The sequence below is a fragment of the Macaca mulatta genome, chromosome 1 (genome assembly GCF_049350105.2).
Source record: "Macaca mulatta isolate MMU2019108-1 chromosome 1, T2T-MMU8v2.0, whole genome shotgun sequence".
NCBI lineage: Eukaryota > Metazoa > Chordata > Mammalia > Primates > Cercopithecidae > Macaca > Macaca mulatta.
In genome coordinates this window covers 17,002,094-17,019,540 of record NC_133406.1, presented here as the reverse complement: position 1 = coordinate 17,019,540, position 17,447 = coordinate 17,002,094, and the positions used below count along the sequence as shown (strand labels likewise).

Below are 17,447 nucleotides of genomic sequence, written 5' to 3'. Positions count from 1 at the left end.
GAGAACATACTCCAGCAGGTACTTTCAAAGCAGGGGAAAAACTAGAAGTGGTGTAATACGCTCAATGCTTCCTGCAGAGACTATGCCGTCTTGTGTGACCGTAACATATAAACATCACGTACCAGGAGGACATGATTATTTAAATAGACAGCAATGTTGTCCTTCAGTCTAGGCAGTGGGTGTGTCCCAAGGCCAGTGTGAGGGCCCAGGAGACAGGAATCTGTATGTTTCTTACCTTTCTGCCTCTCATGATGTGAGCACCTTGCTCTGCTAAGTGTCCACTGAAGAAGGAGCCACTTCTCCTAAAGCTGGAAGAAAGTGAGGCCCTGTGGGTTGTAATCAGATATGTTGGACTTACTGTGGTATATCTTCCTGAGGAATTTTCTAGGAAATTTTGACTATACTTGGTGCATACACACACACACACACACACACACACACACACACACACACCCCTCAGAAAATGTGCCTGTACTGTTCAATAACTTACGTATTAAACTAGGAGCCAGGGATCTGGGATCACTGACCAGTGGCGGTGGCCACTCGTAATGTCTTTGTTGCACTTCCCAGCCTCATGGCCATAGTGCCCTGCGTGGGTAGGAGCTCCCCTCCCTGAGAGGTATTAGCACTTTAGTGAGCTCCAAAAGTCTCGTCAGTTAGCTCCCTAACTAGGTACCAGTGGAGATGCACTTCTTGCTAGCATTTTGCAATATATCTACTCATGTGAGGTTCTGTGTAGGGACAACCCATGTAAGCCCACTGTTTTAGCTACTATGGCTGCATCAAAATCACCACAAACTTAGTGATTTAAAGGAACTATTTAGGATATTTGTGGATCTGTAGATCAGAAGTTGGGGTGGGGCACAGTGAGGAGGGTGTCTCTGCTCCACAATGTCTGGGTGTTAGCTGAATGACTTGAAGACAGGGGCTGGGACCATCTGAAGGTTCGGTCCTTCCCAAGTCTGGCTGTTGACTAGGGCTTTAGCTGAGGCTCTCATCCAGATGTCTATAAACAGCCCGTCCATAGCTTGGGCTTCCTCACAACATGGAGGCTGGGTTCCAGGGTGGGTGATCTAAAAAGACATGTCACCTTTTATGACCTGACTTTGCAAGTCAGGCAGTGTCACCTTCACTATGTTCTATACATTGAAGGAATTTCAAGGGCCATCCAGGTTTAATAGGAGAAGTAATAAACTCTGTTTCTTGATGGTGGAGAGGCAATGTTCCAGAAAAGTGTGTTGCTATGACCACAGCTACACTGCCATACCTGGGCATGGTATGGAAATGGCCAAGGAAGTTTTGCCTAGTCCCTGATTTATGGGCTAGTAGGCAGGACCTGGGTAACTTTGCACAGCTGATACCCATGGTTCTTTTTTTCTTTCTTTCTTTCTTTTTTTTTTTTTTTTTTTTGAGGTGGAGTCTCCTCTGTTGCTAGGCCAGAGTGCAGTGGTGCGATCTTGGCTCACTGCAACCTCCGCCTCCTGGGTTGAAGCAATTTTCCTACCTCAGCCTTCTGAGTAGCCGGGACTACAGGTGTGAGCCACCACACCCAGCTAATTTTTGTATTATTAGCAGAGACAGGGTTTCACCGTGTTGGCCAGGATGGTCTCTCTTGACCTTGTGATCCGCCTGCCTCGGCCTCCCAAAGTGCTGGGATTACAAGCATGAGCCACCACACCCAGCCGATACCCATAGTTCTGATCCCACACTGCTCTCTCTGGACAGACAGATTTCTTTGGACAGAACAGAATTTTTCATCAGATTGATAGAAACATATTAATCTACTCTCTCATCAGCTGTCAATTGTCAGTTTAGGTCTAAACTAATTCTATTCCCAAGATTTCAAGTGAGAGCCTTATAGTAAAGTAATACATCTCTTAAGTCATATCCACCTGGTTCACATTCAATATCCTCTCAGTTCAGAATCACAAGCTGTCAGACCAACAAGTAGTGGCTGCTGCACAAGCCTGAGAGAGATCCTGTAACTGCCTTGGAAAACCAGCCCCACAAAAGAATGCCAGTCAGATCTTCTGTTAGCTAACAAGGTGACTTGAGCTCTGTGAATTGTTCCCTTATGCTATATTCTTTGTTTTTTAATCTCTAAAAAACTAAAAAAAAATTCAGGTAAATTTCTTCCTTTTTCGTTATGGTTCGAATTAGGGTTTTTGGTAACTTTTTTCCAAATTTTAGAAATGTTAAAGGTTCAGGCAAGTATAAAGAAGAAAATAAAAATTTCCTGTAATACTGCCCCACAAAATAATAATTATAAATATTTTAATGCTTTGCCTATTTGAGTTATTTCATCATCATTAAATGCTCTTTTATTAAAAATGACTTTAGTGGCTAAATTCAAATCTAATATACCAGAACTTATTTTAACTATTCCCTTTATTGTTGGACAGTTATTTCCTCTTTCCCATACTTTTAATGCCATCATTTTTGCATGAAAAATCTTTTATTTCTATTTGACATATATGTGATAGGCATTCTTCCATGCTTATTACAAGGGCTTAATAAAAGTTATTTCAATTTAAATGAACAAATTATTTCTTTTTGATAGATTCCAGGAAGGGAAATTATTGGGTCCTAAGATATGAACAATTTAAAATGCTTGTTATGTGGTCTGAAATTGCTTTCCAAAATTTATGCCATTACTATCAATCTGCACATAATTTAAAAAGGCAAACAAGCAGGAATTATATGTTTGGGGGAGAAATGTAAAACTGTATTTTAAATTTGTTTAATTTAGCTTTGATTTCATATTTGTTGTAGCCGTAAGATGAAGATTGAGTCATTTGATTTCATTTAAGGGTGTTTTAAATTCCTTGGTTTTCTGTTCTGAGTCTATGCTTTTTCTCTCTTTAAGTGTGTTTTCAGTCATATGTATTTTCCTGCTAACAGTGTATTTTTCTCCTTCCTGTATGATTTGTGGTTTCATGACTGTCAATCATTTTTTCCCAGATGTTCTTTTTCTTAGTGTCTCATTTATTTCATGTGTGATGACGGTGTTACTCATTATCCAGTTCCTACACTTCCATGTAATCTTCCACCCTCAATTTCACATCTTTGACTGATAATTTTATTTTGGGATCAGAAAAAAATATATACATATATATATGTATCTGTGATTTTTATATATTTGCTCTGTTCTCACCACTGTTATGGTCAATTTCAAGTAAGCCTTCCTGGGTGCTTCACATTAAAGTTCCTTTAATTGTGTCCATATGTCCCCACAATTGTATGTTATTGCCACTAGATTTCTTTTCTATATACGCTTACTTGCAGTAAATGTGTATAGCTCATTCTGTAGCTTGTAGCTCATTCTTCAATATACTAGACTTCTCCAGTATTTACAATAGTTATTTGCAGTTCCCATTAGCACTATTTTATTCTAATGTAGTTGGCCATTGGCATGTAAATTTTAAAGCTAATATAGCAAAAGTCAAATTATATACCTGAATTTAGTTGTTATTTGTGTATCCTGATTATAATATTATATAACGCATCATCTCCAAAGACCTTTTAACGGGACTATTATCGCACACCTGGGCATTTTGATATTATTGTGTGGTATTCACTGTAGCTTTTGTAGTAACCTTGTAGTTTAAGCTGAATACATATCTTAATCGTTTACCTTAGGCTTTTTTTTTTTTTTTTTTTTTGAGACGGAATCTTGCTCTATTGCGCAGGCTGGAGTGCAGTGTTGTGATCTCGGCTCACTGCAATCTCCGCCTCCTGGGGTCAAGCGATTCTTCTGCTTCAGCCCCTTGAGTAGCTGGGATTACAGGCACCCACCACCATGCCCAGCTAATTTTTGTATTTTTAGTAGAGATGGGGTTTCACCATGTTGGCCAGGCTGGTCTCGAACTCCTGACTTTATGATTCACCCACCTCAGCCTCCCAAAGTACGGGGATTACAGCTACGAGCCACTGCATCTGACCTGCAAAAATTTTTTAGTGTATCTTCTAAGCTTTTCACTCTTAGTTGAGGAAATATTACCTTTACATTTAAGTTTTAATTCTGAGCTCATTTCTTGCTTCTCCCCCTGCTTTATTCTAAGAATCTCTATCTTCTGTTCTCGTTTTCTTAACCTTGTTTATTGTTTTCCTTTACAAGTCTGTGGCCTTCTACATGCCCAGCTTTGAACTTGGGGCCCTGGGATGAATGATGAACCCATGGCCCTTATCCACAGGGAACTTACCTCACTTGAGTGGACACAGCACTTATCAGAATGATTGCCCTACAAGGTGAAATTATTATTTGGGGCCTTTGAAGGAAAGGTTGGGTTTCAGAGAAGAATGGGGAAGAATGCATGGGCAAAAAGAACAGCATGAGAGAAGGCAACCAGGTTAGTCTGGCTGGCAAAGCTTAGCTTGCCTTTAGGAGAGTAGAGGGGATACAGCTGAACCATGGGCTTTGTGCCGGGTCATATGAAGGCAGAGTTTAGACTCTGCTCTGTGGTGGTTTTGTGCAGGAAAGTAACATAAAGAAGGCCCTTTTCTGGCTCATAGAAATAAGTTTGAAGGGAAAACGTGAGAGAAGGAAGGAGCTCTAAGACTCAACTGTTCATTCATTAAATCAATCAATACTACCTGCCTGTCATGTGCCAGATACTATGCCAGGGACTCTAGGACCAGCAACAAGCAAGACATCATCATCCTGCTCTTATGGGGCTTAAGCTCCCATATATGGTGGTGGTAGCCGCAGCTGTATGTGCAATATACACCTCATGGCACTTATATTCTAGCATTCAGGGACTGTGGTCAGTGTGTAAACAAATGTTCAGTGCCCTAGTCAATTCCTGTGTCCTTAAAGGAATATTCCCTTTGTCCTTACAGGTTAGCCCAGTTGCTGCTATGACCCCCTCCCCACTTTTTTTAGAATCCCTATTAAATTTTGAATTTGCCCATTGATACAGCTGGAAGATTCAGAGTTTCTGTTTGATAAATCCACTTTGGGACTTGACATACTGGAAGTAGCACTTTGAAATGACCAGACAAGGGAGGTAGGCTGTGGAACTATGTAGACAAAGCTCATTCTTTGGTCATTACTTGAAATCCGTTCACAGCTTCTCAAGTTTGATCCCCAGGGGAGACACAGGCCCTAGCACAATTCTGACTGAGATGCAGAAACTGGGAGAGCTCTTTCCAGGAAGCTTCCCTTTGTGTATGGTCTGTGTTCACGGCTCTAACCAGTGATCTTGTTTCCCCCACCCCTCTCGCCAGGAATCTTACATCCTTTCTGCAGAACTTGGAGAAAAGTGTGAAGACATAGGCAAGAAGCTATTGTACTTGGAAGATCAACTTCACACAGCAATCCACAGTCACGATGAAGATCTCATTCATATCCTTTTCATCTTGCAGATTAAGCAAGACAAAGTTATTTTATAGAAGAAAGTCTTTAAAAGGTAGTTATGCCTCAGAAGATGGCAACAAATAGATGCTGCTGTTATGTATAGTGCAAAGCACCTCAGATCTCTGAGATTATCAGGTATGAAACATTTTCTCTCTAGTTTTCGGTAAGCAATTCAGTATTTTTTTTCTTTTCTTTTTTTTTTTGGGATGGAGTCTCACTTTTGATGCCCAGGCTGGAGTGCAATGGTGTGATCTCAGCTCACTGCAACCTCCACCTCCTGGGTTCAAGCAATTCTCCTGCCTCAGCCTCCTGAGTAGCTGGGATTACAGGTGCCCGCCAGCATGCCCAGCTAATTTTTTTGTATTTTTAGTAGAGACGGGGTTTCACCATGTTTGCCAGGCTGATCTAGAACTCCTGACCTCAAGTCATCCACCTGCCTTGGCCCTCAAAGTGCTGGGATTACAGGCTTGAGCCACCACATCCAGCTGCAATTCAATATTTTTAATTGCTAAACCCAACCACTAACAATTAAGTTCAGACATGCACACAAGGAAGCCAAAGCAAAATGCAGTTTCCAGTGGGTGTAAAGCTGGCTCTGTGTGGCCCTGGTGGAAGAAAACAGTTGACTGGCTCATTTTCCTATGAGCTTTTTCAATACCAAGTGTCCTAAATCCACCTCTGAGTTTCTTTATCTAGCAACTCTACCTAGTAATGGGCAGTAGAGTAACAAAACAAACAGGACTTTGGATTATTTCCTTTCAACTTCTAACCATGTACACATGGTTGAACTGAATTTAGTCCTTTCTGGTTGCCAGTGATAGAATTTCTTGCACCAGACTTAACATCCTTGCTGTTAACCTATAAACACCTTCCTCAAAACTAGCTGCTAATGAGCAAGATGGCTTGAGAACATACTGGCTTGGGTATGCATCCGTATGAAGCACTCCATTCTATGTTGATCTGTGGACACAGTTTGTCGCTGGTTGGTTCTGCTGAGAGCAAACGAATGGGTACACAGTGGGTGAAGGGATATGCAGCCCTATATCCTTTCAGTTATTTAATCACAAGTTGACACTTCTGTAGCCAAAAACACTTCCCTATTCATCTTTCTATTCAGTAGAATGTCTTTTATTAGATGCGTTTGTGGGAAATTTAGCTATTTTGGTCTTTGCTTGTCATTGCTGTCTTACTTTTTAGAATTCCAGTTTTTACCATACTTTATGGGCTCTGTGTGTGTGTGTGTGTGTGTGTGTGTGTGTGTGTGTGTGTAAGTAGCTTTGAATGGCCAAGGACTAATCTTAGTCACAAATACTCAGATCTGCGATTTAATGATAGATCCAATGCTATGCTTCCTTCCTTGCTATAACTTTATATTTTTGACCTTGTTTATTAAGCTGAGCAGAAAATTTATTCAACTTAATCAGCAACGATTTTCACATTGCTTTAGGTAAATTTTGAAAAGCAGATATTCTGTTCTTCATAATTTCCTGCCTCTTAAGAATCTTGTATTTAAGCTATTATCAGAAAGTTTCCCAAAGAAACATAGAAACATAGAATAAGGATGGCGTTTTCATTTATTCCATGTTCATGGGGTCACAAATCTTTGAGCACGTCTAAGGTGGTATGGCTCCCAGCAAATGGGCAGATGATGGGGCACAGAGGAGCAACCCACTGCAGAGAGTCCATGGATATGAAGGAGTTCCCGTTCCCCAGCCCAGCAAATGGGCAGTTCCTGAGTAGGAGGTACCTCTGTCTTCAGGTAGCAGTTCTGAGGGCTGCAATCAGGGTTCTGTGCTGGTCTCTTGTGAAATTTTCTAAAAGGTTAGTTTGATTCTGGAGAATTGGATCGTATTTTTACTAGAGCTGGGAGGCAGCTCTAGCAAAGACCCCTGAGAATAAAAGGGGTTAAGCAGTGTTTAAACAAGATCCTTTTAGTTTTTCCACAGCTGATCCAAGCCAGATTTAGTAGCAGTGGGATCATGGATAAGTGATAATGCCTCTTTAAGCATTAGGGTTCCCATCTGTAACGTCAGGATAACATACACCTCTAAGGTTTTTATGGGGGTTCAATAAGGCCATATTCACAATGTACGTTTAATGTAGCCATGGGTAAGTACATGATTTTAGGTAGAAAAGTGTTATCCAAGTCCATTTGTCTCACAGTAAATTAGTCACAAGCTCCAAGAATATCCCATTTATGCACAAAAAGTTTCAAGGTACATTGATTCAACTATTTTGTAATAAACGCTTAAAGGAATCAATCAGTAGCTCCACAATAGCTTAGATGAAAAGTCATTTAATTCTAATAAAATGTCTATAAATAGATAGGGATTATTATCCCTACTTGACAGTCGAAAAAAACAAGACTTGACAGTCGAAAAATAAGAACGACTTGGCTGGCACAAGGTCATTTCTGACGAGTAGCAGAACTTTCCAGCCACAAGCCCCATGGTCCTATTTGGCCCATCAGAAAGCAGCTATTGCCTATACGTAAATGGACAGGTCTGTTCTATGGAACACACAATTACTTTAAAATTTTAAGCTATAATAAAAGTATTTTACTGATGTTATGTTTTTTGAGAATTTTGCTGATCTCTGCTGTGATAAGCAGAGAAGCACTGGTTTAGGTACTGAAGTCAGCTCTCTCCCTCCCTCCAATAAAATCTACACCACGATATGGATTTCAATCCAGACTTTTCTTCAAATTCCAGTCTTTTGTTCTGTCACTGATTGAGAATAAATACACAGAAGGTGTCTTTGAATTCATACAAAGAGGCACTTAAATTTGAGTGGAACATTACACCCTAAGATAGAAAGACATGTTTACAAGGCTCTACGGAGGCTCCCCTACACAAACAAAAGTCGTTTCAAATTAGAGCTTCTCTAGAGATTCAGAGAGGCTGCCAGAATCCTACAGCCAAACTCTGACTGGTTTATATTTCCATGTTTGATCAAAGATACAATGCTGAGTGTGGCTGAAAGAAACAGCTTGTTGTCAACGATACAGAAGGATTGCACAGTGAGTGCAGTATTTTGTTTGATTCCATTAAGCATGCTGCCAGAGCCTGCTGTGCATGTGAGGTAGAGGGTACCCAATTAATCTAAGTCCACATTGGAATGTGATTAATGTAAGCCCACATTGGACGTCCACGTCTGAAAGACTCAAGCCACAGATGCTACCATGGATGTTTATTCTTTGTGTGGAAAACACTTAGTTTTTGCATAAACCATATGTGTGCATAAGGACTATTAGTGTGGCATCAACAGAGGCTAGGGTTGGGCAGTGGGACTGAGTTTCCAAATAAGTCCTTGTGGCCTCCTGATTTAATATCCGTGTTATGGGCAGCCTACTGGGTGTCTCCTACTTTTATCAAGAAGACACTGATTGACAAATCCAAGGAGGGAGAGGAAACAGCCCCTGCCTCTTCATCGTCCTGACAGGCTCACCAAATTACATGTAGTATGACCAAATAACAACACAAACCCATCAGCTACTGGGGCAGCGAGTGTCTGAAAACAGTCTGCACCATTAATTGGGAGAGCTGGCGGTGGAGAGGTGGCTACGCCTAGTGCCTGAGAAGGGGACAGGAGGTGTGACTTCACAGCCAGTCAAGCTGGGACTTCCAGGAGCCTTAGCGTGAATTTCTAGTGCATTTTCACAGTCATCTGGGGTCCTAATTAGCAGTTATGTTTTGAAAAACATTTTGATTGTGTGTGATGTCTCCTCCATGCTCAAAATGTTGCAACCAAAAACCTTCCAAATGAAGGTGGATTTTTAAGCAGGAATTTTCTCATTTTCTTCCTCCTTCAATTTCTACGACACACTTTCAAAGGAAAAGAAGTACACTTGTGATATGTACCTTTTTGGCATATTTCAAAGCCCTCAGGGCAGCTCTGCCTGCCCCTCAGTCATAGACGAGGTAGAGACACTCTGGTTCTATTTGCGGTTGTATTTACATTCATGTCTGGGAAGCCCTTGTGGAATTCTATTTCTCTGCTTATTTGGAGTGCATGGTGCCCAATTGATTAGTTTTGGTGGTGCTCGATGGCATGCTCTAAATACATCCAGGCTTGTGCGCAAACACCACAGCTCTGTAGGACCCTGTTTTAGTTCAACTTTCAAATTTTTAGCTTGAACAGACAAAGGTAACAGGAATTATGGGAAATTGTCCTGCCTCCTTGGAGATGTTTTCCACTTCTAGAGCTGAGGGGCTGGAAGAGGGATCATGTGGATCATGGAGCTCCACTCACGTAGTTTATAGATAAAAAAAATCCAGAGCCTGGCCGGGTGTGGTGGTTTACACCTTAATCCCAGCACTTTGGGAGGCTGAGATGGGTGGATTGCTTGAGACCAGGAGTTCGAGACCAGCCTAGGCAACATGGCAAAACCCTATCTCTATTAAAAATACAAAAATTAACTGGACGTAATGATGTGCACCTGTAGTCCCAGCTACTCCAGAGGCATGAAAATTACTTGAACCCAGGAGGTGGAGGTCGCAGTGAGCTGAGATTGCACACCACTACACTCCACCCTGAGCAACAAAGTAAGACACTGCCAAAGAAGGAGGGTGGGAAGGAAGGAAGGAAAGAAGGAGAGAAGAGGGAGAGAGAGAGAGAGAGAGAACAGGAAAGAAGGAAGGAAGGAAGGAAGGAAGGAAGGAAGGAAGGAAGGAAGGAAGGAAGGAAGGAAGGAAGGAAGGAAGGGAGGGAGGGAGAGAGGGAGGGTGGGAGGGAAGGAAGGAAGGAGAAAGAAAGAAAGAAAAAGAAAGAAGAAAGAAAAGAAAGGAAGAAAAAGAAAGAAGAAAGAGAGAGAGAAGGGAGGGAGGGAGGGAAAGAGGGGAAAGGAAAGGAAAAGGAAAAGAGGAAAGAAAAGGGGAGGGAAGGGAGAGGGGAAGGAGAAGGACGGGAAGGGAGAAGAGACAAGGGAAAGGAGAAGGGAAGGGAAGGGAAAAGGGAAAGAAGGGAAGGGAGAAAAAGGGAAGAAAAGAAGGAAAGGAAAGAAAGAAAGAAAAGAAAGAAAACTCAGAGCCTAAGATGGCAGTATCTAAAGCTTTGTGAGTGATGGGCTGATGCAGATACAGTAGTCACAGTTCTTTCCTTAGGCTCTCACTTGGCTTTGAAGCAGGACAAGGAAGAGTTGGAGCCCCACAGTGAGTGGGGGAGGGCAAGGGTATAGACACAGGGCTGTCCTGCTTCTGGCTAAGCACGAGGTGGGCTTGGCACAAGGTAGGCAACACAGAGTTTCCGTGTACAAGTATCAAATTCTTTGAATCAAGTCTTGGGTATAGTCAAGGTTTTCCTCTTTTCTCTTAAAAGACGAATTCTCCAGCACTATGGGCTGTAGTGGCTACCCAGGAAGGAATGGCGGTAAGAAGAAATAATGTAGCATAGGAGCAGCACTTTCAAAGGATAAGAGGGTCCCTTATCTGAAATGCTTGGGACTAGAAGTGTTTTGAAGTTCTGATTTTTTCAGATGGTGGAATATTTGCATTATACTTACTAGTTGAGCACACCAAATCCAAAAATCCAAAATCTGAAATGTTCCAATGAGCATTTCCTTTGAACATCACGTCAGTGCCCAGAAGGTTTTGGAGTTTGGAGCATTTCAAATTTTGGATTTGGGGATTTGGGATGCTCAACTTGTACTATTTTTTCTTTTTGAATCAAACTAGGTCAGATGAACCAAAGACCGAAATTTGACTAAGCCATTGAAATGCTCACTTGGACATTTCATTGACAGTAAGACACTCAATTGTTTTCTTATAAAAACAGAAGACTCCAGCTAAAGAATTCCAGAATCTTTTGCAAATGGTGCCCCAAATCACAATATTGCCTTATCATCTATTCCTGAATGCAGGTGTCCTGCTGTCTTACTCCTTTGCTAATTGCAAACGCAGACATTTTTAACAAGTTACATACTTACCTGCCATGTGGATAGTCTATTCCAGGGAGGTAAAGAATGGGCTTGGGTTCCAAAGGTGTTTTAAAGATGTTAGGATGTTCATCCCTGTGACGTTGTTATAAAGAATCTGCTAATTTCCTTAGATACCACAGGTACTTGGTGACATATCTGTTATGGGGGGAAGATACTTAGCAACTCAGGTCCCTAAGGCACAGGCCTCATAAGAATTATTCTGCTTTTTTGAGGCCTATTCTTGCAGTTAGGTGCAGTTAGCACCTCTATTCTAGTTTTGGGATTTGCCTAAAATTTCAATAGTTTTGGAGTTTGCCTAAAATTTCAATTTGCCTAAAATTCCAATTGTTTTTCAGTTATTTGACAAAAATTAAGGTCAAGGTCAAGTGTCTCAATGGGCTTCAACTGTGAGCTTATTGGATTAGTGATCAGAAAATCTGATTATAGCTACTACTTAGCCTTAAGATCTTGCTTAGATGTATCAAATGAGATAGCTTATTTTTCTGTAAGTCAGTGAGAAAATGTTGCAAAATATTTTTTAAAAATATATGGTTAAATATGAATGCCAGACTTTTATCTATTTTCTACTTAGCATCTTCTCTTGGCTGATAAGCTTGTCCAACTTATCCTGTCTAAAATCCAATTCCTTCCCTCCTCTACCAAAAACACCAAATGCTCATTCCTAGTCCTCTCCTTAATAAAATACAGATGTGTTTTGTGTTTTTCTAATTATTTGCTCAGATAAAAAATCAGGGAGTCCTTCTTGATGGCTTTTCCATTTTCCATGTCCCACATCCAGTCTGTCACCATATGCTCTTGATTGTATCTGCAAAACACATCCAGAATCTAGCCACCTCTCCTACCTCCACTGCCACTACCCTGGTCAAGCCATGATTGTTTCTTGCTTGAACGATTGCAGTGGTCTCCTAACTGGTCACTCTCTGCTTCTGCCCTTACCCACTTTAATCCATTTTCAGTACAGCAGCCAAACTGACAATGTCACCCCTCTGCTCCAGGTCCTCCCACAGCTCCTCCCATCTCACTGTGAACACAGCACAGCTGGACATACTATCAACATGGCGCCTGTTTACTTTCTGCTGCTCTCGTAGGTATTTATGCCATCCATGATAGCAGTAACTGATTCACTCCTGTACTGCTGTGTCCATAATATTTGTTAACACACAGTAGAAACTCAGGAAACATTTGAATGTTTGAATGAATGAAAGAAAGAATGAGGATCTCTCTCTGCACTTTCATTTTTCCCAACTGCTTCACAGGGAAATGTTTCCAGTGGTTTATTTTATAAACATATTGATTTAAATATGAAAGCAATGCATTTCCATTGTGAATATCACAGAAGTATGGAAAATAAAAAAGCTGTTTCCCTCCCAGTGCCTCTACCTGGAGATCACTACTTTGTCCTCCTGAAGCCCTTTTCTAGACCTATAAATGGCTTATCTCAATAGTCTTTGTTTACAAAATTAGGATCATTCCATACAAATTATTCTAGAATGTGCTTTCCCCCACCCCATTGTGCATTTTTCCCTGGGCACTCTTCCATTTCAGTACATCCAAAATGCTTTGTAACTCACACTTTGTAAGGGATCATAGAGGCAGGTTGGTTAGAGAGAAGTACTTTGCAAATAAAATATGATTTTAATTATTATTTTAATGATTATTATCCCCACAGGCTCATTAAATGAGGTTTCTAGGATTTCTGATGTCCAGCCCTGCTTTGACAGAGCCTAAGGTATTTGTTACATCTGTTATATTAAGAAATAAACTTTAAATCTCATGACGACTCACAAAAGACACTATACTCTCACAAGGAAAAAATATTTCTTTGAACCCTAACCCTGTGAGGAAGGTACCAGATTCAGTATTTTACAAGTAGAATAATTAAGCATTCAATGATTTGCCGAGCTCACCATAGCTAGGGCGTTACCTCCTCAAATGCTGGTTTTCTGACACCTATCTGTGTTAGTGGTTGTTGTATGAGGGGCTGATGTGTTAATTTGGTCATAGACTAACTTCGTCTTTTGCTTTTGAAACTTCTCACTCCTTACTTTTAACCTTTTCCGTGTGTTCTGCCAGTGCCAGAAGTTTTATGAGTTTTTAAAGAAACGTCATATTTTGATTCACGTTCTCTCTCTAAAAACCTTTGTCATCATTTAGCACATTACAAATAGTGGCATGTAGTCCCAGGCTACATGTCAAAGGTAATTAAATCTCAGGAGTTTGTCAGGATTCATAAACTGCTTAAGCTCCGTGCCTGCTCTTCATAGATGCAGCATAACTTTGTGATTAAATTCCAGTTTGGTATTCAGTCTGGGACCACTGACGCTTTTGCTTGTATGAAGTCGTATATGTTTTCACTAAAGATTAGCAGAGCTATGCAAGAAATGGAAGCAACCAAAGCCTCTTTAAAAAAAAAAAAGAAAGAAAGAAAAAGAAAGGCAAATATTGGATTCTTTCCTCCCTTGGGCCCTCTCCTACCCACCTCCGATTTTCCTCAAGTTCAAGTGCAAGGAGAGAACCCTAGTAGTAAATCCATGTAAATTACACAAATGATAGAGTCTGGTGAAGCTTCAAGAAGGTGAAAAACTGCCAGAACTTTTCAGGGTGGTTCAGCACATTTGCTTAGAAGAGATTCATTTGCATAATTCCCAGGATCCTCTGAAGTTCCTTGTTGAAAAAAGAAAGGAGGCCGGGCGTGGTGGCTCACGCCTGTAATCCCAGCACTTTGGGAAGCCGAGGCAGGCAGATTGCCTGAAGTCAGGGATTCGAGACCAGAGTGGTCAACCTGGTGAAACCCCATTTCTACTAAAAATACAAAAATTAGCATGGTGGCACACATCTATAATCGCAGCTACTTGGGAGGCTGAGGCAGGAGAATCACTTGAACCCCGGAGACAGAGGTTGCAGTGAGCCGAGATCACACCATTGCACTCCAGCCTGGGCTACAAGTGCAAAACTCTGTCTCAAAAAAGAAAAAAGAAAAAAAAAAAAGAAAAAGAAAGGGAATGCTTTCCACAGTGGTTTGTAAGGGTGTCTTTTTCTCTTGTCGTTGCATCGACATTGCACTTTGGGAGAACCACATGGTAGTGTAGGTGGTCTATAAACAGTCAGACTCCCTTTCCCAAAGCTCTCCATTCCCTCCGTGTCTGATCTAGTACTATTGGAGTGGTCTGGCTTCATGTGATGACTTCAGCATATTTAGGTGGTGTCAGCATATTTCTACTTTCCCCCTTGGTCCCTGTTGGATGAAAATGGATCAGTTTGCTTGTTAAACCCAACTCTCACCCTGCATTTACCTTAGAGTTGTTCTGACTACAAGTAAAAAGGGAAAGGATGAACTGGATGATGTATGGACAGAAAAACCACTGTTGGTTAAACATTCCCCTGCTTGAACACCCAGACGAGAACCCGTTTCTTAAGAGAACTACAGCCTTATCTATTACTGTTTGCTAAGTTCTCTTTGATTGTTTCCTCCATGTGAGAAATAACTTTATAGGTTAGAAAACGAAGAGCCCAACAGCTTAAGAAAAAAAAAGAACCAACCAACCAAACCGGAAAAGGCAAACTCTCTGCCCTTTGATGGACTCTATCTAGTCTTGAGTGCCCTTCCTAGTCCCTGGGAATATACTAACAGGTAACAGCAGGTTAGACCTGGAGGGGTTTCAAAGTCATCATCTCAAGAGAAAACTAAGGCTTTAAACGGTTTGCATAGGGTGACAAGACTGGTTAATGGTGAACAGAGACCGTGTTAATAACTGAGTCTGGTCCAGAATGCCTCTCCCGACTTATGGTGACCCCAAATCCTGTATTTCTCGAGGAGATTTTGATTTCAAGCATTCTACCCTTTCCACTGTCAAGAGTATTTGCATCTGACAGTTGCCCCGCCCCAACTTGGGGTTTAGCCGGAGTTATGGTCACGCCAACTGCATATCATTGAGCATCTAAGTTGGCCATCTGTCTCGGCTAAGAGCTGACTCTTCCATTTCCTTTTTAAGACCTGACTTGAGATAGTCAATACCTCAGGCATTGTAGAAATTGCAGTCATTCTTAAAAGAAAAAGTATAAAATTTATATTAATATTTAATTCATACAATTTGAAAGAACTTGAAACTGCAATTAGGTGGCAGTGCCCATCTGCTTCCAGTAGGCTCACGTGCTCTTCAATCCCTTGGAGGCTGCAGAGGGCCACCATCACCTTCGAATGTGCTCCTTAACAACGTGCCCACAGTCTCTCAAGAGGGAGCTCCAGATGGTGAAGGAAACTCTGCAGGCCATGATCCTGCAGCTCCAGCCAGCAAAGGAGGCAGGGGAAAGAGAAGCTGCAGCTTCCTGCATGACAGCTGGTGTCCGGGAAGCACAAGCCTGAGGAGAGACGGGATGGGGGAGGGAGGTGGGCCACCATGTCAACAGTTTGGACCTGGGGGGCTGCTATCCCCTCCCCCTGCATAACTAATGTGCCTGAGTTAATTATGGAGATACAGAGCCTTGAGGTCTTTCAGTGGAAAGGTGGCTCATGTTCATTCTCATGAGTCTGAAACTGAGGAGTCTGCAATTGGAATATGGAGAGAGAGATGGATTTGCTGAATTTCCTTCCAAATGTCACTCAAAAATTTCTCTTCCATGTCATTCATGGGAATGGCTTGCACAGGATTTGAGAATATTTTCATCTCAGCCCCCATTAGAGAGAAGTTGGGGTGAATTCTGGAAAAATGTCTCTTTTCCCTGTAGCATTTGTCTTCTGCTGCGACTAAAATATTTCCTGATTCAAGATTCTATAAAAAGGAAACCAAGCATAACACTCTGTCATCATACCTGTTACACATTCCTACAGGTGCACAATCTAAGAGAGCTAATTAACCTCAGAGTCTGGAATTAACAGCTTTTCACCTTACTTCTCCTGTGATCTAATATTATCTTAGAAAAATTAATATGCAACTTTCAAAAGATATTTTGGTAAGACAGCAGCCTCTCAGTGGTATGCCACCTTTCAATTTTCCTTTTGTGGCAATGATTGCACCTGAAGAAAGGATCCCTGAGAGTCTGTGTTTCATCAGGAAATTTATGAAATTTACCCACAGTGAGGCTGTGGATGGATCAGGGGAAACCTGTATAAAATGTTTGCGCCTGTTCTGTTTTCCCGTGGAACCTGTTTCACTCAATGCCAGGCAGTGCAGCATTTAGGAAAGCAGTGCAGTACTCAGTAAGGCAGTGCAGTACTCAGTAACGCAATACAGTACTCAGGCAGTGCGGTACTCAGTAAGGCAGTGCAGTACTCAGTAACACAGTACAGTACTCAGTAACACAGTGCAGTACTCAGTAATACAGTACAATACTCAGTAAGGCAGTGAAGTACTCAGTAATACAATACAGTACTCAGTTAGGCAGTGCAGTACTCAGGGAGTACAGTACTCAGTAAGGCAGTGCAGTACTCAGGAATACAGTGCAGTACTCAGTAAGGCAGTGCAATACTCAGTAATACAGTGCAGTACTCAGTAACACAGTGAAGTACTCAGTAATACAGTACAGTACTCAGTAAGGCAGTGCAATACTCAGTAACGCAGTGCAGTACTCAGTAACAGTGCAGTACTCAGTAATATAGTACAGTACTCAGCAAGGCAGTACAGTACTCAGTAAGGCAGTGCAATACTCAGTAACACAGTGCAGTGCTCAGTAAGGCAGTGGAGTGCTCAGTAACACAGTGTAGTACTCAGTAGGACAGCACAGAACTCAGTGACACAGGGCAGTTAGTACTCAGTACTATAAGTATAGGCAATGTAGTACTTAGTAAATCAGTGCAGTACTCAATAATGCAAGGGCATTTCAGGCTCCTGCTGGGCTGCTTCTTTGGCCCAGCTGGGACTCCTATTGAGACAGCTGCAAAACAGGCTGATTTCAATTAGGCAGCACTTCCCAAAATGCACTGAGGAAGGTGGCCCCAAGAGATGCTCTCTAAACAAAGGAGTCCCCTCTCCGGTCAAGTGCCTTTGATAAATACACCATACCATAATATCTGCTTGGAGAACCACAACGCGCATTAGCATATTAGTCTGAGAGAGAACTTATAGTAAGTAAACTCACTTGATTTTATCTAACCTCAAACTTTCCAAGCTTAATGGATCGTGAATTTTTCTCATGTAACTCCTATTCATATCCCACAGA

The 17,447-nt window shown here is 41.6% G+C and overlaps 1 protein-coding gene across 1 annotated transcript in view; it reads left to right on the top strand.

Moving 5' to 3' along the window:
- DISC1 (DISC1 scaffold protein) overlaps window positions 1-15,654 on the top strand; it is a gene marked incomplete at its 5' end in the record, with an annotated part of 329,302 nt that extends 313,648 nt beyond the window's left edge. The window contains 2 exon segments of the mRNA NM_001114355.1: window positions 5,227-5,344; window positions 15,515-15,654. Of these exon segments, the coding sequence (NP_001107827.1) occupies window positions 5,227-5,344; window positions 15,515-15,654 (258 nt within the window).
- Between the last annotated feature and the right edge of the window lie 1,793 nt (window positions 15,655-17,447).